General features: G+C 55.3%; 1 protein-coding gene across 11 annotated transcripts in view; it reads left to right on the plus strand.

Annotated features, from left to right (window-relative positions):
* Positions 1-22,181, plus strand: part of CUX1 (cut like homeobox 1) — a 352,520-nt gene that overhangs the window by 314,813 nt on the left and 15,526 nt on the right. For 8 of the 11 annotated variants that reach the window (XM_032328405.1, XM_032328410.1, XM_032328406.1 and 5 more), the window contains 3 exons: positions 57-245; positions 6,040-6,304; positions 11,575-13,297. The exons of the other annotated variants lie outside the window; for them this stretch is intronic. In XM_032328405.1, coding sequence (XP_032184296.1) covers positions 57-245; positions 6,040-6,304; positions 11,575-12,301 — 1,181 coding nt within the window. In that variant the 3' untranslated portion in view covers positions 12,302-13,297. Of the gene's footprint in view, positions 1-56; positions 246-6,039; positions 6,305-11,574; positions 13,298-22,181 lie in introns of those variants that run through there. 11 annotated transcript variants of the gene reach the window in all.

A 22,181-nucleotide genomic window follows, 5' to 3' on the forward strand; every position in this document is an offset into this window, starting at 1 on the left:
TGTCCTTCCAGATGCTAGGATCTCCGTCATGACATCTCTCTCGGTTCTGTTCCCAGGTCAGCGCTTATTTGGGGAGACCATCTTAGGGCTCACCCAAGGCTCCGTCTCTGACCTGCTCGCTCGCCCAAAGCCCTGGCACAAGCTCAGTCTGAAGGGACGGGAGCCCTTTGTCCGGATGCAGCTGTGGTTGAATGACCCCAACAACGTGGAGAAGCTGATGGACATGAAGCGCATGGAAAAGAAAGGTGAGCCCCGCCGCCCGCTCTGGCCAGGTGCCTTCTTACCTGCGAATGCGCCGTTCCTTGTGAGGCCTGTGCGCGGAGCTGGGGAGGGCCACTGATCTGTGGTCAGGCAGGGCAGAAAGGGGTTTTCAACGATCATCAATTGACGAGTACCTACAAAGACTGGAAAGATCTGTGACTTTCTCCCCAGCAGACTGAACCCAAATACATTTTAGCGTCAGGGAGGGGGCACCGCACGATTCCTCATGGTCACCCTGGCAATCACTGTACCCTGTTTCTTCTTTAAAGCCACCAAAAGGTGAGCGGCACAGCGCTCAGTGGTGGCCCGTTTGTTTCTTGTCTTTGCTTTGGAGGGTGCGTGGGGTCGTATGTCCCGTGCAGGCGAACCACGAGCCAGGGCCTTCCGTACCGTCTCTTGTTGGTGAGATCATTCATAAACGTGTTGGTAGACAGGGAAAACTCGGGTTCGGAGAAGCTGCGTACCTCCATTAAGGTCACCAAGCCTAGAGCACAGAAGAGCGAATTCTCGCCAGAACAGGTCTCTGTGGCTGTTACTTTATGGGCTGTGAGGCCATGTGGGATTCAGCCCCCTTGAAGGCCAAGTGCGGCTCTTCTCTCCGTGTACACCTGCAGCCCTCTCAAATGTTCTCATCAGCCTTCTTGCCCTGGAGGCCCCAAAGCAGAAATCCCCCAGCGGGAGCACCTCCGTGGTGCCAAGTAATGCCTGCTCCATCTCCCGGTTTGCTCTGCCACCCGCTGCTGCTCGTTCATGCGTCCTGCCCTCAGAGGGTACAGCGCTGTTAGCTCATGGAGTGGCCACATCGGAATCCCTTAGCTGTGGAGATGAGGCGCCACCCCCACGTGGCTGGGGCTCTCGTAACTGAGCCAGGGGCTGGGCACTGAGCCCAGGCTTACACCATCTGAGTTCACCCAGAGAGTCTGCTGTTCACGGCCGGCCTGGTGGCCCTGTTGTCACCCAGCCAAGGCAAGGGCCAGAGCTCCAGGAGGAAGGGAGCGTCGCTGATGTCTCCTCCAAGAGCTCCGTGGGGTGGGGTTGGGCCTCCTGTTTGCCAGAGGCTGTGCTAAGGCCTCACGCAGTCCGCCCTGCTCGGCCCAGTGTAGGCACGTTCTCCGGGAAAGCTGCGGCTCTGGCGTCCTGAGACTTGCCTGATGCTAACAGGCAGGAGCAGGACTCCAGAGTCACGCCGCTGCTCTCAGATGGGTGTCACGCTTCCTTGTGCCCAGAGCCCGCCACCCTGGGACCGGTAGACTCGGGCCCGCCCTCCAGTATGTAGACTGAGGCCCTGACACAGGCCACAGCCCTTTGGGTGGCCACAGGCGCCTGGTGCCACATCACCCCTAAAAGTTCTTTAACTTTCTACCTTGAGAAATTTGAATCAAAAAGGCAGAACGGTATCATGAACCCAGTACATCCATTACCGAATTTCAATGATTCTCAGTGCCCACCTAAGCAACGTTCAGGCTTCCCGCACACTGTCAAAAAGCAACGCCTGCCACCTTGAGCTCGGTGTGGCAGCTGCACCCGGTGCTCGGGAGCCCCCTCCTGTGGCCAGCCCTCCGAGGCCACCCCCTGAACAGCCCCCCACCCCTGTGACTGTAGGCATCAGGAGAGAGCCCTGATTCCATCACCCCCTGGTATGTTTCACCCCCTGGTATGTTAGGCCACTAGGGAAGAACCCTTGTCCCCACAAGTAGATCTCGGGGGGCTTCCTAGTCCTGCACCTTCAGCATGGGCTCCAGGCGCCATCTTGTGTTACAGAAGAGTTACTGTTCGGCCAGGCCCAGCCCCTCCTCACATCCAAAGGTCCCTAAAAGCAGCTGTGGACCCACCGTCTTCTCCCTCCCTCTAGCAGGGATGCTAACTAGAGGAACCTTCCCCAGACACCCCAGTGGGTGAACCAGAGCGTAGCACTGCTGTGATTTCCGCCTCTTACTGGTCATCCACCCGATGGGGGCGACCCACTGGGCACACCAGCCCGGGTTCGTTCTGGCCACTGACTGGTTTTTTATGTTTTTTGTTTTTTTAAAGATTTTATTTATTTGTTTGACAGACAGAGATCACAAGTAGGCAGAGAGGGAGGAAGCAGGCTCCCTGGAGAGCCCAATGCGGGGCTCGATCCCAAGACCCTGGGATCATGACCTGAGTCGAAGGCAGAGGCTTTAACCCACTGAGCCACCCAGGCGCCCCCCACTGACTGTTTCATATGCATTCCCTTTGGGGCAAGATTTGCCTCCTCAACTGTGTTCTTAGATACAATCCTGAAACAGCAAGTTAGTTCATCACTCTCTGGTCGGAGTTTCTGCCTCTGTAGAACGAGGCCGGTCATGCGGACTTCTCTAGGTCATGAGCAGCAGAAAGAACACGCCGAGCATAACCACCAGCACACGGAACCGCTCAGCAAATGAGTTTTTAGAATAACTTGGGTCCCTTTAAAACAGACGAAAGCCCGTCGTGGCTCCCGGTCTAGACTGGATGAGAACTTACGCTCCGAGTGACCCCGCGTGCTCTCTGCTTCCCGCTCTTCCCGAACGAAAGCTTTGCTGCTTCTCCTGTTAGCTCCCGCGTCTTGTTCTCCATCCTTCTTCCTTCCCCTGAACATCTCGTCTCCACCGCGGTCCACCTTCTGCTTCCTGTCCCTTGCCGAGATGGCCCTTGAACCAGCCTGTTCACGTGGCCCCTGGACGCCCGCACGCGCGCACCGCCTGGGCTAGCTCGTGGGCTCCTCTCCCCGGCGGCTGCAGATGAACCCCGACCATCCACAGTCGTCTCCTGTGACATTCATCTGTGACCCAGACGTCAGGGCTGCCTGTCACGTACCAGCTGTGTGACCCGAGGCAGGTCATCTCACTCCCAGGCTTCGGTTTCCTCCTCTGTACACCATGACGGTCAAGGTCCCTCTCCCAGGGCATAACTGGGAGGGTCGCTTGGCAGGTGTTGGCTGCTGCTGCTGCTGCTGCGGCCGCTCCTCCTCCCCCTCCTCCCTGCCGCTGCTTGAAGGAAATAATATTACGTCCCACTTTGCATCCGTCTTAGGAAGTTGTAAGGAATTTTCCGACCATGTTCAAGCTAACCCACTAGAAAGCTCACTGTGGAGGACTCCTTTGTTGGAGAAGTCTGCATGGCTTTGAACTTGAAGCGTAGTTGGGAAGGGGCAGTGCGTCAGGACAGAGGGGGCAGGGGAAGCCCGACAGCACAGACAGAACAGCTTGGACCTGGAGTCGCGTCCCCTTTCCTTGGCAGCTGCCCGCAGCCCCCTCCGGTCCTCTCCCGGTAAAAGACCATGTCAGGGGCATGAGGACTACTCTGCTCCCTCCCAGCTGGTGGCCTGCAGGGCTGTCACCTGCTGCCCCTTCCAGGGCAGGTGCGCGTTTCCTGAAGCGCCCAGCCCCCTCCCCTGCACTCCAGGGCAGACCCCCGCCGCCTCGGCCCCTTCCAGCCACGGGGCTTCCAGTGCCCCTACTCTCTGTCACTCTAGACTTTTTCTCAAGACCGTGGCCCCCAGACTGCGGCGTTTCCGCATACCCGTGTCCTGCCCCATCCAAGGGGATTTTAAAACCCACCCCACCCCGTCTCGGGCCTCAAGTTCTCTGACCTCTTCAACCCTGGGCTTTTCTCCCCGAGTCTTGCCGTCACCCACAGCTGCTCTACTTCCCAGACACCCCAGTCGCTGACCACTTTCTGCTGTCTTCCGTGTCTCCCTGGCTCGCTCGGCCTCCAGGCCCCCGATCTCCGCCCCCAGGCTTCGCCCCATCATTTGGCCTTTGGTACCCTTAGCTCCTTCCGCCAGCATCCCAGACTCCAGGATCCATCATTCCAGGACGCTCCGGCCGTCCGAGATGGACTCCTCTCTCTCCACCTTCCCTTCCCCATCCCCCAGCCAATCCCAGCCTCGGATTAGTGCGCCCTGCTGCTCTCTCCACCCGCCCTCCTTGGCTCCCGGGACCGGGGCACCCCAGCTCTACATGGGTTGGTGCCGCCTTAGATTTGGGGGGGCCCCAGCCTCAGCAGGGTCCCTGCTCTTCTCCCCTCCCCAGCCACCCCTTTCTTCCACCCTTCTCAAGACTCTGTCCCCATCACTTCAGGTCGCCTCTGCTCCTGCCTCCCTCCTTCGGGAGAACGCGGGCCGCCGGCTCTCCCACCCCATCCCCCCCCCCCCCCCCCCGCCCCGTCAGCTTGTCTGCACCTGCCGCCCCCGCCCGCCCTGCCTTCCGCGGCACCTGCAGGGATCCCCTCTCTGACCTGTACCCCCAGCTCTCTCCCCTCAGCTTTGGAAACACCGTCAGCTCGCTCTCATCTTTAAATCCGCCCTCAGCCCTGACTTGCCTTCTAGAAGCCATCCTGTCTCTCGCTGTTCTTTCTCATTTGAGCATCTCAGCGTCATAGCTCAGGCTCCCTGCCTTCACCTTCTCACCTCCCGTGGAGTACTCCGCCTCCTGCCGCCCGGCTTCTGCTCCCACAGCGACACTGCACCGTTCACTGCAGCCCCCAGTTCTGTCCTAACCGCATAAGCCGCGCTCTGGGTCCTCATCAGGCTCTCTGCAGCACTGAGGCTATCGGTCACCTCTCCTCACTCACCCCTTCTCTCCCACCGTTGTCTCCTCCTGTCTCCCTCCTGGCTGCTGCTTCCTGGCGGACCTCTGCCCATGGGTGTCCATTCTCAGCCCCGGTCTTTCTCCTCAACGGCATAGATGGCAACCACGGTTTCGGTTCCGGTGGTCCGAGAATCCCTCTCCCTAGCCCGGCTGTTCCTCTGAGCTGCCTCCCTGCCTGTCCCGTTGCCTACCGGACATCTCCCTGCGGGCGACTCAGAGACCCCCTCCAGTTTCACTGTTTCCAGACGAATCTCCGTCTTCTCCCTTCTTCCGTGCTGCCCAGCCCGGAGACGCCGGCAGCCCCCTTCGTCTCCCAGCCGGAGACCGGGGGGCTCCTCCGCTCGCCTCGGTCCACCAGGAGTCTGTCCGCCGGTCCTGCCAGCTCTGGCCCTTACCACCGCTGGGCCCTCTGCTTTTCTCCAACTCCTCCACCGCCTCCCCGGTTCCAATCTTGATCATTCTTACCTCCCAACTGAGGGCCTTCCTGCCAGCCCTCCCATCCGCCCCGTCCTCCAAACTGCGGCCAGAGCAGCCTTTCCAAAACATGTATAGCTGCTCATACCATTCCCCGAACTAAAACCTTTTCATTTCTTCCCACTGCATTTAAGGTCAAGTCCAAGCGTCCCATCTACTCAGACTCTGCCTGTCTCTCCAGCTCCTCCATCCCCCTCCACACCCCCTGTGCACGCGCGCGCACACACACACACACACACACACTTTGGAACTGTGCCATCTCGTGCCCCTGGGTCTTTGCACATGCTTGACCCACTTTTTGGAATAGCCTCCTACCATCTTCTGCCTCATCACCTATTTTTTCTGGTTAATCAGTCCTTGGCCTTCAAGATTTTCCTGGGAAGCTTCCCTTGACCCCGCGCACGCTCTGCAGGGGTCACCTGTACACTTCTCTGCGTCCCCCACTAAGCCGTTAAGCAGGGACGGCCGGCGACCTCGCAGTACAGCAGAGCAGGTCCCTGATGAGTGTGTGTTGGGATTCCGAACAGTTCTAGTCCAAGTGCTTTGAGACGCTCTTTGGAAGGGCAGGGCAGAACGGCCAGCTGGCACGGTCTACACAGAAGTCATTGTGAACCGATGGGCACCGTGGTACTGTTGGAGGGGGGCTGGGTCCTTGAGCGGATCTCCCAGTGGGGCCTGCAGCTCAGTCCGCTTTCTCTTCCTCCCTCAGCGTACATGAAGCGGCGACACAGCTCAGTCAGCGACAGCCAGCCCTGCGAGCCCCCCTCCGCGGGCATTGACTACAGCCAGGGCGCCAGCCCCCAGCCCCAGCACCAGCTGAAGAAACCCCGAGTGGTGCTGGCTCCGGAGGAGAAAGAAGCTCTGAAACGAGCTTATCAGCAAAAGCCATACCCGTCACCAAAAACCATCGAAGAACTCGCCACCCAGCTCAACTTGAAAACCAGCACCGTCATCAACTGGTTCCACAATTACAGGTACGGTCCGGCTCAGGCCGCTCTGAGCCCAGGGAATCAGGGCTCCAGGAGAGCGCGCCGTCCGCCCTCAGGAAGCGGCTTGTCTGTCCCGCAGACAGTGGCTGGGGACGGTGCATAGGGATGACGCTCTGGGGACTTGGCCCTGGCTGGCTGGGGGTTACTAAAAGCTTGGCATTTGGTCGGTTAGTTGGCTTTTCAAAGTTTCATTAGAGTTTTTAACTCCCAAGATGTAGGATCACGTGGTCAGAGACCACGCACATCTGCTGTGACCAGAAAAACAGTTATCACTCAGAAAGAACGTAGGCATCCGTGGCTCCACAACAGCGAAAGTTTCTTCCTTTTTTTTCTTTTAAGATTTTATTTATTTATATGAGAGAGAGAGAGTATGAGAGGGGTGAGGTCAGAGGGAGAAGCAGCCTCCCCACCGAGCAGGAAACCCGATGTGGAACTCAATCCCAGGACTCCAGGATCATGACCTGAGCCGAAGGCAATTGCTTAAGCAACTGAGCCCCCAGGCGCCCTGCAGCAGAGGTTTCTTAGTGGAAACCCAGGGAGTCTTGTACAGCATTATCTTCCAAATAAATCTGAGTAGTTTTGTCATTAAATAAATTAAGTTAATGAAGATTTATTGAGCATCTACTAGATCTCCAGACACTGAGCCCAAGTGTTTTAAAGATTTATTTATTTATTTGACAGAGATCACAAGTAGGCAGAGAGGCAGGCAGAGAGAGAAGAGGAAGCAGGCTCCCCACTGAGCAGAGAGCCCAATGGAGGGCTCAATTCCAGGACCCTGAGATCATTACCTGAGCCGAAGGCAGCGGCTTAACCCACTGAGCCACCCAGACACCCCCTAAATGTTTTAATCAGCACAGTCCCACTTGATCTTCAGTCTTTTAAGGGACACATTTTTACTTGCACTTCATAGGTGGAAAACCTAAAACTCCGAGGGGTTAAGTAAAGGACCGAGGCAGAAATGCCTAGCACTCTCCCACAGAACAAGGCAGACAAGGGTAAAATGTTGGGATGAGCTCATGAAAGTCCACGGACACACAGCCTTGTTGACCATAGCTGTAATCCAGACTTCTCTGCCAGAAACCTCGACTTCCCAGTGCCGTGGTGGGAGTGAGCGCCGAATGCCCTGGAGGTGACCGTCAGTTACTGGTTGTCATCAAAATGTCCCTTTTCTCCAGGGCTCAACAAAACTGGGGCAGGTGCTCCTGGTTCCACCCAGGCGACCAGTACACACACGTAGCCAGTGCAGGTAGCACCCTCCTAGTTAGGGTCTCTCACCTCAAACAGGCAGTGGCCAACAGCACACCCTAGACAGCGGGCCCCTGCCTTATCTGTTAGGCTCTGCTGCGGTTTCCCAAGTGGCCCGGCAACCTCACTCCCACCCCCAGGTGCTGAGCCAACTGGGTTTTTAAAATATTAGACGGAAGCCAAAATAATACCTTGACTGTTGATGAAAGCCAAGTGCGCATTTGTAGCTTAGCGTGAGAGCCTAACAGCCCTGCTGCCTGACCCCCTGGAACCAGACAGATTTATCCGTCATGGCAGCACTTGTCGCCCGCAGGCCTCCCCGTGTGTGGGCTGCCTCCTGTGAGGACAAAGCAGGCACACGAGCTGAGCATGACCAGCGTATTCATCCTAAATTCACAGATGAGCTAAAACCAGAGGCAGAGCAAGGCTAGCAGGGGTGACGGTGGCGCTCCCTCTACAGGGAAGGAAGCTTCAAGAACAGTAGACAAGGGAAATGAAGGAGAATGAATGGGAAACCTGGGCAGAGTTCCCCAGAGGCCTCTCCACCTTTGCCAGGTGTCGTGCAACCCCATTTTCACTTTCCAGACACAGAGGTGCATTTGAATATGTACTTTTGATCCTTCTGCACACTATGCCCATTTTAGTGCAAGTGTGCTAACTCGAGAGGACCAAGTCAAGTTGCTGCCTGTTACACAGAGCATCTCCAGAAACCATTTTCCCCGGCCCCGCTGGGGTCACCTTCTTCCCCAGATCTAACCTACAGGCCTCAGCTGAATGGCGGTCCCTGCCTCCCGGCCAGGGCACGCGCTCTCCAGAATTCTCAGCTTCTGTCACTCATCTTGCTGACAGCTATGCGACTGCCCACCCTATCAGAGCCGGTCAGCCGCTCAGTGTGGCGAGGCCCCGTGTGTGCACTGAACATGAGCAAATTCAAGCGTATGCAACGCGAGAGAGAAGGAGCAGGAGAACTCGGATCTTAGCAAAACAGCTCAGATCCAGATCTAGAGTAGATGTTCAGTAAATGTTTCCTTTCAGAAATAACCACAACAGGGGCTCCTGGGTGGCTCCCTGGGTTAAAGCCTCTGCCTTGGGCTTGGGTCATGATCTCAGGGTCCTGGGATCGAGCCCCACATCGGGCTCTCTGCTCAGCAGGGAGCCTGCTTCTCAGTCTCTCTCTGCCAGCCTCTCTGTCTACTTGTGATCTCTATCTCTGTCAAATAAGTAAATAAAATCTTTAAAAAAAAAAAAAAAGAAAGAAAGAAAGAACCGCGACAAAGTAGGCCGGGTTAAGACAAATGGAAGAACCGGGCAGAGATTTGTTTCAGCTGCAGAGATCTGGAAAAATATCGTGGAAGAGGAGTGAGATGTGCAGGGTCTTGAAAAAAGAACTGAAAAGAATTTTTTTTTTTTTTTAAGATTTTATTTATTTCAGAGAGAGCACAAGCAGGGAAGAGGGAGAAGCAGGCTACCCTGCTTCCCTGATACGGGGCTTGATCCCAGGCCCCCCCGGGATCATAACCTGAGCCGAAGGCAGACACCTGACCGACTGAGCCACCCAGGCGCCCCTGAAAACAATCTTAAAAGCCACAAAATAGGTCAGATGAGAAGTGAGCACTAGGTCATTCAGAATTTGCATAAAACCCAAAGAACTGAAGTCACGCAGTCGCCCAGGAGGCAAAGTGCAGAGCAGAGAGTGAGTTCCCCTCCATGGCATTAGCTCTCCAACTAAACGCTTCTGACAGAGACCGACTTAGCCTGGTAGACCCCCGAGAGCTTCACGTAAGGACTGGCACACATGCACCAAATTCCTCAGAGAGGAGAGAGTTTCACATTCTGCGGGAGTTAGATGGCAGAAGTTGATTTTCTTCTTTTTTCCCTGCCCTACCGGACCCCACAGGGAATAACAGGGAAGGGGGATCAATTTTTAGTCACATCAAAAAAATACAATTTTACTTCCTCTTATCCTTTCACACTGAGGGCATTAGAAGTATCTTAGGGTGACCATTCAACCAGGAACAGGGCCAGGAAAGCCAGAACAGACTACCTACCACAGGACACCTGGTCTCCTCCTAGAAGAATAGGTCAAACCAGGAGAAACTCTGCCGGGCCCTAAAACACCACAGTGTCCTGCGAATCTTGTGTGACTTGTTTAAAAACCAGATCCACTCCCGGGACCTGGTCTTAGATCAGAAGACGGTATTTTTCACGGACATGGAGACAAATCTAGACTAAGAAGGATGAGGTCTCCGGTCGGTTGAGCATGTAGTACATGCCAGGCAGTCAACCAGGAGCGCCTAATCAGATTCTCGAACAGCCGAGGGTGGCAGCCAGGAGACCAGACCCCAGGTGCAGCTGTCCCTTCCCTGCCCCCAGGCCTTTTAGCTCAGCCTTAGCACCTAACACCAGGGAATCTGTCACTCAAAAGGCAGGTGGAGGGTCTGAATAGTCCCCTTTTTTTCTGGGTCTACTTTGTGTCCCATATTATACGTTATTATTGTAGTCTTAATATCTCTGCAAGGAAGGTGCTATTCTCCACATTTTTCCGATAAGAAATCTGAAGCTCAAAACAGCTTAGGACCTTTCTTCCAAGCTGTATAGCTAGTAAGTCTTACAAAGCCAGATTTCAAACCCAGGTTGGCCTGGTTCTATAAAGCCTGTGCTCTGTTCTGGGCCAGTCCAGCCCCGGGACTCAAGAGTTAGTACCAGCAGACCTGTGGCCTGCCCATCTAGCTCCCACCTCCGCAGCCGGGGAGGGACAGGATTAGGCGTTCACCCCAGTAGGCATTCCTGGCTGCGGAGGGCCTTGAAAGGCAGCAGAACAGACTCGCCCTCACAGCCCCGTGTCCAGGAGCCTATCAACAAGGGCTTGCATTTCACGGGCCCCCGTGGTAGCCCCAGAGAAGGAAGAAAGTCTTCACTTATGCCAGAGAACTTCCGGGGGTGGGGGCGGAGGGGGTTAGGTTTAGGACCTCACCCTGCAGCTCTCTCTCAGAAACCATCCTCCGGACAGGGGTCAGGGCTCAGGCTGTGCAGGGAGCAGATACCATCGTGAACACATCACCACCACCGAGGGTTTAGACACACCGGACTGAAAACGCTCTCCCTGGCTTCAACACTCCCCACATCCACAACACAAGGCCTGGCGTATAGTGGGCTCTCCAAGCATGTCAGCTCTACTGGGGTCTGTGTACTGCAGAAAATACTTTCATCGCATGCCTAACCAAGGGCTTTCGGGAGGCCCAGTCTCTGCAGGACAGTGGGCTTCTGCCCGCTGACCTGAGGATGCTTTTCCAGTAACAGCTGGCACACTGATCAGAGGCTTTTCGGCTCTTCAGAATAACCATCTAGAGAGTTCGGATGGAGCCTAGTGCTGTGAGCAGATGGAAGGAGGAACTCTGGCACAGAAACAGACTTAAGAAGAGTCCTTTCTCGATGTCACTCAGGGCCCCAAAACGGGGAAGGCCAGGGTCCATCTGTAGCTGCTCCTTCAGACCCAACAAGGAAGGGAGCGCTGGGCCCCGGGTAGGGGCGGTCCTGCTTGATGGCAACATGCGCATGTGGTCTCCTTCGTGCCTGATCGAAAGTGACCCTGCCCAGGGCCCTGGCCCCGGCCTGTGGCTCAGGGCACCAGGCTCGAGCTTCTGGCCCTGGGCGCTGTGTATTCGTTGGTTCTCTCTCACGTTAGCGTTCGTCCTGCATTTCCAGCTGTTAGTCCCGTCCGAGGTCACCACCGTGTACCCCGCCCCGGGCGTGGCCGGGGTGCGCAGAGTGCGACCGGTGGCCGGGGTGTGCAGAGTGCGACCGCGCCACCCGCAACCTGCTGGGAGGCGGGGCGGGACGGGCGTGTGGGGAGGGCGCCCTTGGACGAGGCACACGGGCGCGCCGTCCTCGCGGGGACGAGGAGGCCGGCAGCCAGCCGAGGGACCCCCCGGCAAAGGCGCAGGGTCTGGGAACCAGCGGGTGACCCCCTGCAGCCCCGCTCACGGCGCCCTCCCGCTTGTGTCTCGCAGGTCTCGGATCCGCAGAGAACTGTTCATTGAGGAGATTCAGGCGGGGAGCCAGGGCCAGGCCGGGGCCAGCGACTCCCCGTCGGCCCGAAGCAGCCGGGCGGCGCCCAGCTCGGAGGGCGACAGCTGCGACGGCGTCGAAGCCGCCGAGGGCCCGGGCGCCGTGGACGCCGAGGAGCCGGGCGGCCCCGCGGCCGCCGCCAAGTCTCAGGGAGGGCCGGCCGAGGCCCCGGAGGAGCGGGAGGAGGCGCCGAGGCCGGCGGAGAAGGCGCAGCCGCCGCCCTCGGGGGCCCCGGCCCCGGACGACGCCGACGACGAGGGCCGGCCCCGGGCGCCCCCGCCGCCCCCGCCGCCGCCGCCGCCACCGCCACCGCCGCCCGAGGGCCCCGCCGACGGCCCGGGGTCCGTGCCAAACCCCGCCATCGCTGCCGCCGCCGCCGCCCCCGCGGCCGGGGAGGACGCCGCTACCTCAGCCGCCCCGCCGGCGGAGGGCCCCTGCCGGGCCCGGGACGGCGCCGACAGGAGTTCCGCTTTGCCAAGCACCAGCGCGCCGGCGGCCGCCCGCAGGGCCAGCTCGCTGCAGAGCCTCTTCGGCCTCCCGGAGGCCGCGGGCGCCAGGGACTCGCGAGACAACCCCTTGAGGAAGAAGAAAGCCGCGAACTTGAACAGCATAATCCACCGCCTGGAGAAGGCCGCCAGCCGGGAGGAGCCCATCGAATGGGAGTTCTGAGAGGGCGCCGCCCGCCGAGCCGGGCCGGGCGGGGCCGAGCGGGGCCGAGCGGGGCCGAGCTGGGCCGAGCTGGGCCGGGCCGAGCCGAGTCTGGCCGAGCTGGGCCGAGCCGAGCCGAGCTGGGCCGAGCCGGGCCGAGCCGAGCCTCGTCTCCCCGAGCCGCGTCTCGCCGAGCTGGGCCGAGCCGGGCCGAGCCAAGTCTGGCCGAGCCGGGCCGAGTGTGGCCGAGCTGGGCCGAACTGGGCCGAGCCGAGCCGAGCCGAGCCTGGCCGAGCCGCGCCGGGCTGGGCTGGGCCGGGCCGGGTCGGGCCGCGCCGGGCCGGGCCGGGCAGAGGGGCGGGCGCCGACTCCGCGGCCTGGACCGTGTTGCGCACTTACCGCCCTGCGGGCCACAGGGCAAAATCGCCATAGGCCAAGGTGCATATAGAAAACAAAGGAGCATTAAGCCCAATCTATGTCGTGTTTTCAAGGAAGAAAACGGAAATGTGTAGTCGAGCTTTTTTGTACCCTGAAGTGTTTTTTTTATTGCCCTAAGTGATTTCCACAGGTTCTGGAATAACTCTTACAGCTTTGCCTTGCGCCCTCCTCTTTCGTGTGGGCTTTAAAAAAAAAAAAAAAAATCAAACCCACATATTAAAAGGGGGCTTTTTATCTGCCATCTAATGGCTTCAGAGCGATAATACACTATTATCTTCTTAAACCAGGAAAAAAAAGGGGGGGGGAGGGGGGATTTTTCAGAAAAATTAAAAAAGAAAGTTTTTGTAGCTGTTCAGTTGCCACTAAGAGATTGCACAGTCAAACCGACTCTAAACACACTAGTTTGGATTCCTAAATATTTTCAAGTAAAGAATCTTCTCGTTTGAGACTTTGAATTAAAATAAAACACATTTACTCCACATATTTTTTAACAGAAAGAGAAGTCACATCAGGAAACGATCTGATTTTGTGGTAGCTGAGGTAGTGTTTTCTCGTACGTGCATAGAATCCTGACATGTAGTGCACAGTGATCCATAGCTTTAACTGACCCCTGGGCTTTTGCCGGCCAGGGTCTGTTTAATACACTCCATTCTAGGCCAAATCAGGACAAAAAGAAAAGATCCGAATCTAGGTATTTTATAATCTGCTTTTTAACCTCTAACCGCAGAGCACGCTGATCAGACCTCATATCTCGGAGGTTTAGGAGACAAGTTAGAACTGTAGCATGTCCCCGTTCATTCTGTTTAATTTATGGTGTCTACGTCTGTGTTAGCGCGTCGGCACGCGTGCGAGCGTGGAAAGCACGGAGGAAAGAGTGGGCCGCCGAGGCGGCGGCAGGCAGTCGGGGGCCGCAGGGGCCCGGCCGGCGTGGGCAGCAGGCTTTCCTTGGCACAGAAGGCAGCACACCGCACAGCACTCTCCCGGGCTCCCGGGCGCCTGATGGACTGAGCCCCACCAGGGGCCGCCGCTCCCGGGCCTGGGCAGGGCTCTCGCGCACGCGCACTCTCTCTCCCCCGCCCCCACCCCACCCCATCCGCTCTTCCCACCACAAGCACTGAGGACTGTTGACGTCGTGGGAAGCTTCCTTCCCTGCAGAAGAGAGAAGTGGCAGTCTGGGCTCTGCCCCCACCCCTGTAGAGACGGCCCGCACTCACACCAAAACGTCGCTCTTCACTTCAGACCAGACCTTCCATCGGCCCCTCCCTTCACTCTGCCTCTTGGAACAGTTCTTTTATGCACAGTCTAGGGCAGTCTAAGTACAAATCAGAAGTCTAACTTGTCTCGGATTCCTCCTGTTGTCTATGTGTATATGCGTGAGAATAGAGGCGGATGAGAGTGTGCGTGTGTGCGTGTGTGCAATTTTATACGTCTGTGTATTTTCTTAAGTACCTGTGCACACATAGAGTGCATTACTGCCACCTTTTTTCAATAAGCTGTTTTATCAGTTATGGCTTCTACAAGTTTGCTAATTTAGACTCCTTTATTGCCATATCTTTAAACTAACAATAGATGATTTCGGTATATATATATATTTTTTTTTGCTTATTTATAGGTGCTGTATTTTATTATCTGATTGTTAGGAAGGGATGAAAGGGGCAAATATTCTTAGAGGGATAGACTGCCGGCAGTATTGGGTATAATTTACAAGATGTAGTTGTCCTACTGTATATTACTGATTGAAAACTTTTTGACCGTATTGTGTATCATTGGAACCTTTGTCTTAGGTCAACATCTTTGGATGGCATTTTAATGGTGCATTCATTATTTCTTAAGTTTAATTAATATTACCTTTTTTGATTTGGGGGGGTGGGAGGGAGTTATAATTTTCAAGGTATGCTCCCACTATTACACCTGAGTGTGCTTGTATTAATTAACTTTGTAGGACTTTGACTGTAAGATGTGAAACCACATTTCTTGCATGATGTTTTAGGAATTATGTAGTTCATTTACAGTCTTTTAACCTGCAGCCGCAGCACTTAGTTCAAGTTTTCACAAATTTAAGAGTCACTACACTAAAGACAATGCCTTTTCATGAATAAGAAGTTTTCAGAAGGCTCTAGGAGGCTGGGAGGCAGGCTGTTTGTCTTTGGATGGTCGTTTCATCTCTGAACTTGATACCTGGTTCAGTGAGAAGAGGATTCAAAATGGAGGAGCTTAAGGGGAAGCAGATTACTATCTGGCTCGATGCAGGTGCGTTAAGAAGAGCAAGTTTGCGTTAGTGACCCCCTAGGACAGTGAGTAGCAGAGCCCCTGACAGTACTGTGGTGTCCTCTCCACGAAAACCTCGAGGGAATTTTGTCATCGTGTGTGATCAATCTCTGAATATCTGATTTTTTCATTAGAATGAAAACCAGGGAGTTAACCGAAATACTAGGGTAGTGTTTTAGTTTTAAAGGCATGACTGTTATTTACAAAGGTGTTCAACCCGAGGAAATTGAGAAAGTATAAATAAGTGTGTCCATTCTAGTGGCCAAATAGAAACAGTAAAACAGCCACTCGGGCTCTTCAAAGCGGTTTAGTCCTTTCTGTTGGGTTTTGTTGGTTGGTTTGTGTTTTGTTTCGTTTCGTTTTGTTTCCTTAACTAGGTTATCGTTGATTTCCACTCTACCTTTTTTTGCCAGACTTCCATCTGGGTGCTCGATACAATCAGTTGGTTAAAGTTTGCTTGCGGTTCTGTGTTTGTATTTTTTTTTCCTCTATTTATTTTTTTTTTTTCAGTTGTGACCCCAACCGTATGATCTTTTGTGTCAAGCTTTCACTGTAATACTTTTAAGAGCTGCCACTAAATAACAGAAACCTTTCAGGGGGTCAGGGGAGCATCCCCCCTCCTTGTCACACCTCTCAGTTCGAGTCTAAGGGTTGATCTTTCATCTTGATAAGCAATATTCAAGTGCCTTGAACAGCATCCTCTCCGGGGGGCTTACCTTCAGCTGGCTGGCATTCCAAGCAGTAGCTCCCACAGGCAGCCGACCCCCTCCCCTCTCTGCTCCATCAGTTTAAAAAGCTGATTTGTACCTCTCCCCTGGGGAAAACGGTTCCGTATAAAACACTAACACTTAATTACAAGCTCCATTATACCATTTTAAATGGCTCCTTTTTGTTAATTGGAGGGAGTGTTCATGACTTAAGGTTTTTGCCATTACTTAGCTGGCTAAGTGGAGGCCCGGTGTAAAATCAGTGTTCACATCCAGCCTCTCGACCCTGGGCTCCCACCCACACTCCCCTGTGGGGTATCTGAGGTGGAAGGGGTGTGGGTTCTGTCCCAGACCTGGGCCCGCCCGCTTCCACCGCCTGGCTCCCAGGTGACCGCCAACCTTGAACTTCGGGATCAGTCTGCATGTCTGTGATTTCTGTCCGCCAGTCAGGCCGCCCTTTAGAAAGGATTATCCCAGCCAGCTGGCTCAACTCGATTATTCTCAGAGCCGACCTGCGTGTAACAGCACCCGGACCTGAGGTAGCTCGTGAGCAGCAGACCGTCCCGGGACGCAGGCTTCCAGAAGTCTCCAGGAAATACCAGGCTCTTGACTCCTATGACTGCTCTTAAACCACAGCCACAATGTCTGTGAGAGGGACTGAGGCAAAAAGGTGACAATTGTGGGCTCCCTGCCCCGTGTCCTGGCTTTCGGCATCTTTGTTTTCTCCCCATTTAAAAACCATCCTGTCCGATGCGGACGTTCGGGTCCGCTGGCTAGTGGTCCAGACTCATAGAGCTACAGGGTTGAGGGTCTCTCTGTGCTCTCTGTGGCTGTGAGAGACCCTCCCCGTGGACCCGCAGCCCCCGGCCCAGCCGGCCGGCTCTAGGAGGAAGGAAACCCCTGGTCTCCCTCCATGGCCCGAGCCCTGTCAGTCGTGGGGCTGTGAGGGAACCAAGCAGAAGGCAGGTTGTCCTCTCATCGGAGGGAAGGCTGTGGCGTGGGCTCGTGGCCCTGAGATCATGCCCCAGTCTCTGTCTCACACACACGACTCAGTCCACAGGCGGTACCTTCCCAGCAGGTGGACTGGGTTTCTTTGTTCCCGCAGAACTCCTGCCCTCTCTCGCAGCAGTGATCAATGAACTCGATGGACGTGCTATGCAATGTTTCTCCTCCTCACATCTCAGAAAAACAAACCTCACTGAAGAGAACAGAGGACCCGGGGTGCGGGGAGTAGATCACACCCTTCGGGGATGCGCACCGCGTGAAGCGGTGTTCATGACTTACTCCATCTTGAGCTGGGGGACAACAGCCATTGCCTTAAATGCACTAGGACAGGCGCCTCTCGACAGGCCTAAAAACAAGAGTCTGCCCTTAGCCATCGCAAGCCCCCTCTGTGGGGAGCCAGCAAGCCAGCCGCGTGGGGGGATTGGAGCAAGGCGAGGTTCGGGCCTGCGCGGCCCGCGTTCCTTCAGGCAGGCCGTGTCCTCCCCGAGATGTCCCTGTCCGCACACTCCTCTGACCCCTTCTACCTCACTAACCTGTGCTCCCACTTGGCGTTACTCCCTTCAGAACCGCGAGGCAACGGGGGGGCGGGGAGGGGAGAGCCGAAAGTGCTAGAATCGTGGCGTTCGTGAGTGTGTCTGGGCCTGGTGGGCAGGCCTCCTCCCCTCTCCTCTCTTGTGAGCACAACACGGACAGACAGCTGTGCTGCTCGAGGCACGTGGATTTTTCTCTCGACTTCACCTGTTCCTGACCCACTGGCAGCCGTCTCCTTGGCAGGCGGGGGCGGTCTCGGGCCCCAGAGGGCCCCGCTCTGGCCGGCCTTCGCTTTCCGCCCGGTCCCGCTCAGCTGTCAGGATCTGTCAGAGCCGTTCCCCTTGCCCTGGGCTGCCCCTGGCTGGCCATGTGAGGACACGGCCCCGGGGTTCCTCCCTGGCATTTGGGGAACTCTGTCTTTACTTGTCCCTGGCACGGGGAAGTGACTTCAGCTCCGCTGTGTGGTGTCCTTTGGAAGCGTCTCGAGGACAGGACAGGAAAGGGTGTTCTCCCATCTGCAAACCCAGTCTTCAATCACAAGACTCTTCCCGAAAGAGTGTACCGATTTCTACGCAGTGCAGAAAAGCCCAGCTCCCAGAGCGGCTGCTTAGACGTGGCTCCACACTCTCTGGTGGCCAGTGTGTCCTCCTGATGGGAAAGATTTGGAAGCGGAAGCCTAAGGATCTGTGTCATCGTCAGGCACTTGGGCATTTGTCAGAAAAAGCCCACAGTTAGAAACCCCCACCCCGGTGCTTTTGTGGTTTCATGTGGGCCTTGGTGGCAACAGGGGGAGGCTTCATGACCCCTAAGGCAGAGCTCCCGCCCCAAGTGGCAAGATGGTGGCCTGGGGCCTCCAGCAGAGTTCCGTTTCCGGGTCTGGCCTGCACACTCGCTGAGACAGAGGTCCAGTTTGGCAACATGTATTTCCATTCCCACCGGTGTCTGCCTTTTTGTAGACAAAAACAACCAGGAAACAAGTTCCCAAGGAAAGTTCCAGAAAGATCCAGCCTGTAAACCCTTAAGAGGTGTGCTGAAAGCAGAGGCCCGAGCCCCCGGAGTGAATGAGGAAGGCAGAGGAGGGGCATGGAGGGCAGAGAGCTGGGCAGGACATGAGCCCGCACCCGAGTTCCCTGCCCCGTCCTCGCCAGGGAAGGAGGGGGTGCAGCTGCCCAGTCTCTCCCACTTGCGGGACCTGCCCGCACCTGCCCAGTTCTTGCGGCCATCCTTCCTCCTCCTCCCCTCCAAAGATGCTGTGACCACACTGTCGGTGGTATCTCCATTCTAATTTTTGCATGAAGTGACATTTAGCTTTAACAAGACATTTCCAAAGCGCCTAGTCTCCTCCGGAATGCTAACTTTAAAAGTTGGGCATTGTAGGCGAAGAATCCTAAAAAAGGCTAGCGAGAGAAAGGCATTAGGCTATGCATAAATGTGCACTTCCCCATCCCCCTGTTATAAGCCTTTGAAAATAACTTTGAGTTGCTTTCCATGGGTCTAGTTTCTCCAGTGACGTTAGGTATAGTCTGTGTTCCTGTCACTTCCTTAGTGTTTAGGCTTTAATTTCTACCACAAAATATGCTATTATGCTATGTATCAAGCTTTCTGTGATCAGAAAGGAAAGGTGCCTTATATCCCAATGTCACGGCTACATCCCTATGGAAAATAATCAGAAGCACAGTGTAAGGAAGCGTTAGGACTTCCGCTGGTGAAACCAGACACCATTCAGCTAGATGCATTGAAAAGTGGCACGGGGCTGCTTTTGTTTGAAAGTTCCTCTCCGTTTCCATTTTTTCCATCTTTTTCTTTGCTTGCTTTCTTTGCTGTCCTTTGTGTGTGTGGGTGCGTGCGCGCGCGCGTGTGTATAGTTTGCTTTAAACAGAAAGCACTTAAGTAGATGACTATGTGTGTAAAAAGCTCTGTGCAATAGAAATCATTTTTCTTCATTTTTAAGAGATAATGTATTGCACACCAAATGAACTCAAAGTAAGCTTTAGACCAGGACGATTCAGGTTGTGGATGGGAACTTTCACTGTAGTTCCGTTTGTTTATGAACCGAAGGGAAAACAGGCCTCCCCAGCCCCCCTCCTCCCCTCTCTCAGCCTGCCTCTTGCTGACCCCCCCCCCCCCCCCCCCCCCCCGCAAGCTAGGTGTACAGGGCCCACAGGCCCTGGGGGGAACCCGGCTGGGTGGCAGGGGAGGTGGGGGGCGGGGCGGGGGGGTGTGACTCAGCAGCTAAGAACCCTCCCGATTGTGAGACCACAGCCATCCCTTCCAGCACTTAACCTTTCCTTGAGATGAGTTGACTGCTACTGACCTGCCAGCGTGCGTGAGGATAATTATAAAAGGATGTTTCCTTGAGAAGAAAAAGAAATTTATTTCTATCCTCTTCTATTTATTGTTAGGGTTAATCATTTAAGTTCTTATCAGGAGTGTATTGTTTTGTGTTGTTGTTGCTATAAATGCTTTTTGCTATCACTCCGGTGGTTACTGTCTTCTGCCTCCTGCCCTCTCCCCTCCGCCACACACACACACACACACACACACACACACACACACACACAATCCCCCCCCCAAAAGAACCGAAGGGTCTGGGGATTTGACTGGGGGGCAGAGGAGGCTTCTTCGGCAGAATCAGACACCTGTCTCCAGGGTAGCCGCTCAAAAGCTGGTGGTCTCCCCGGGTCTGACTTTTTAAATGAAAGAGTTGAAAAACACTCGCCTGAGGGGCTACAGAGACTTAGAAAAGCGAAGTTCAGTTCCCCCCAAAGCCTCCTAGAGCCTCTGGTAAGCCTTCTGGGTTCATGAAGTTCCAGCGAGCCCCGGTCAGAGCAGGCGCGGCTGGCCTGGGCAAGACCGTGGCTTCCAAGGGAGAGAGAGGTTTCTCGCAAGGCTCGCACTGGTTTGCTCTGTCGTGTTGGCTTTTCTTGTCGTTCTTGTGGTGGCTTCCCTTGCGTACAAAGTTGGGTCAAAACCATCTTGTGAAACAGCAGTGTTTGCGAGTCCAGCTTTGGCTTGAGGACCCTCACCGGGGAGGTCGTGGGGGAGCCCCTTTGCCCCCCTTAATGTGGTGAAGCGTGGAGGGGGGCGGACATCATGCTTGCTAATCAGGTGTGACGGTGAGGAGGGTCTGGCCCAGGAGGACGGGGCTCCCCCTGAGGCCAAGGTCCTGGTGGGGCCACACAGCCAACCCCGGCCTCGCTCTCCGTGCCATGACTTCTCCCCTTCTCTGAAATCGTTGGGGGTCCTGATCTTGTTCTCGTCTCTTTGAAAGAAAGCCCTCCAATGAAATCATCGCCCCCATCCCTCCACTTGCCCCCCCCCCCACCACCAAAGGGTTTTCATTTCTCTCGAATTAGTCTATGCATTTCTCTCTCTCTCTCTCTCTCTCCTCTCTCGAGCCGTTTTCTGCCTCTGTCCTTGAGAAAACGGGCATCTCCCGTCCCACCGAGACCCCTCAGAAAATGCTGTGCATTTTGGAGACGAGAGGATTCATGCAAAAATTCTTACAGCATTTGAGCATAATTCGAGGGAAAATAGAAGTGGGAGGAGAAAAAAAAAAAAAGAAAAGAAAAAAGAGGAAAGGTGGGCTTCCCCGCGTCCCTTTCCGCTGAGTGAGACCTAGCTCTTTGCGATGTGCAATAACTACTTTGCCATGAGAGCGGGTAGCGCCACGCTCCTGTCCAGACTACTAACACAGCACAAGACGAGCTCGCTCGCAGAGTGGCGGACTTCTTCCGGGATACCTTTCGTAAGCTCAGCGCCCCGCCCCCTGCCCCGCCCCCGCCCCGCCCCCCCGTGTATTGTGGTGTCTTTACATTTTAGCAGTATTTTATATTTTCTGTAACGCACTAAGTCTTAGATGTTTTTAGAGCTCGTTTGTTAATACAATCACAGACTTTTTTTTTTTAATCCTCACAGAGACCCAACTGACCAAAAACAAAAACAAAAACAAAACAAAAAAAAAAAAACAAAAAAAAAAACCAACAAAAAAAAAAAGGCGTCATTTTTGTACAAATAGCTTCGAGAAGCCTCTGTTGTGTTGCTGTGACCCATCTTTGGTAACATTTTTTTTTTTCTTGCTATTTGTTTTCGACATTAAGAGTCAAAAGTTGATCCAGCTGGCGTGGGGGTGGGGGAGGCACCCGTCGGCCCCTGGCGTTGTCCCTTCTGTCCTTGGTTAGCCATACGATGTTTGTTCTCAGCACTGTACAACGGTCCCTATATGATATGGAGAAGCAATATCACTGTATGAAACTCACACCATGTATTATTACTCACTAGCACCCTAGGTGTGATAATTGAAGTAAATATCTTTTATACAAACACAAGAATGCGTGGGTTGTTTTTATTTAAAAGTGCCCCGGCCTGAGGAGAAGCAGCAAACACTCTCATTCTGGGTCCAAAGGGTACCCCAGGAGTCGCCATGCCAAGCCGGCTGCAGAGACCAGGCGTGGGGTGGGATGCGCGGCGGGGTCTGGGCAGCGCGTGCTGCACCGCGTCTCCATCTGGGCCTGCGTCCCTGCTCTGCTTGCTGTCGTGGGCCTTACTGTTTCAGTAGCTTTTCAATGCTGACCGTCCCGGCACCCGCTTCCTTGTCTGTGAAATGACACCATCGCTTGTCGCGCAGGCTCTGGAGGACTGGGCATGGTGGCCGATGGTGCTGGGCGAGGTTGCGTGGAGCTCGGGTGCCCTGGGGGACTGCGGCCAGGTACCCCTCCAGGGCAGTGTGCACCCAGCCAGTGGCCTGGCCTAGCCTCATCTGTGTGCGTGGGGCTGGGGGGGGCAGGAGTTGTCTCTCACTTGGTCCCTGAATCCCGATGTCAAAGACAGGCCTGGAGTACCCGGTAACACAAGCCAAGTGAGTGGAAAGAGAAAGGAGGACATGGCGCCTGTGGGTTTCTGGAACGATCAGGCTCCTGAGAAGGGGTCTCCGGCCAGCGCTCGGGGCTGGA

The sequence above is a fragment of the Mustela erminea genome, chromosome 20, assembly GCF_009829155.1.
Source record: "Mustela erminea isolate mMusErm1 chromosome 20, mMusErm1.Pri, whole genome shotgun sequence".
In the NCBI taxonomy this organism is placed as follows: domain Eukaryota; kingdom Metazoa; phylum Chordata; class Mammalia; order Carnivora; family Mustelidae; genus Mustela; species Mustela erminea.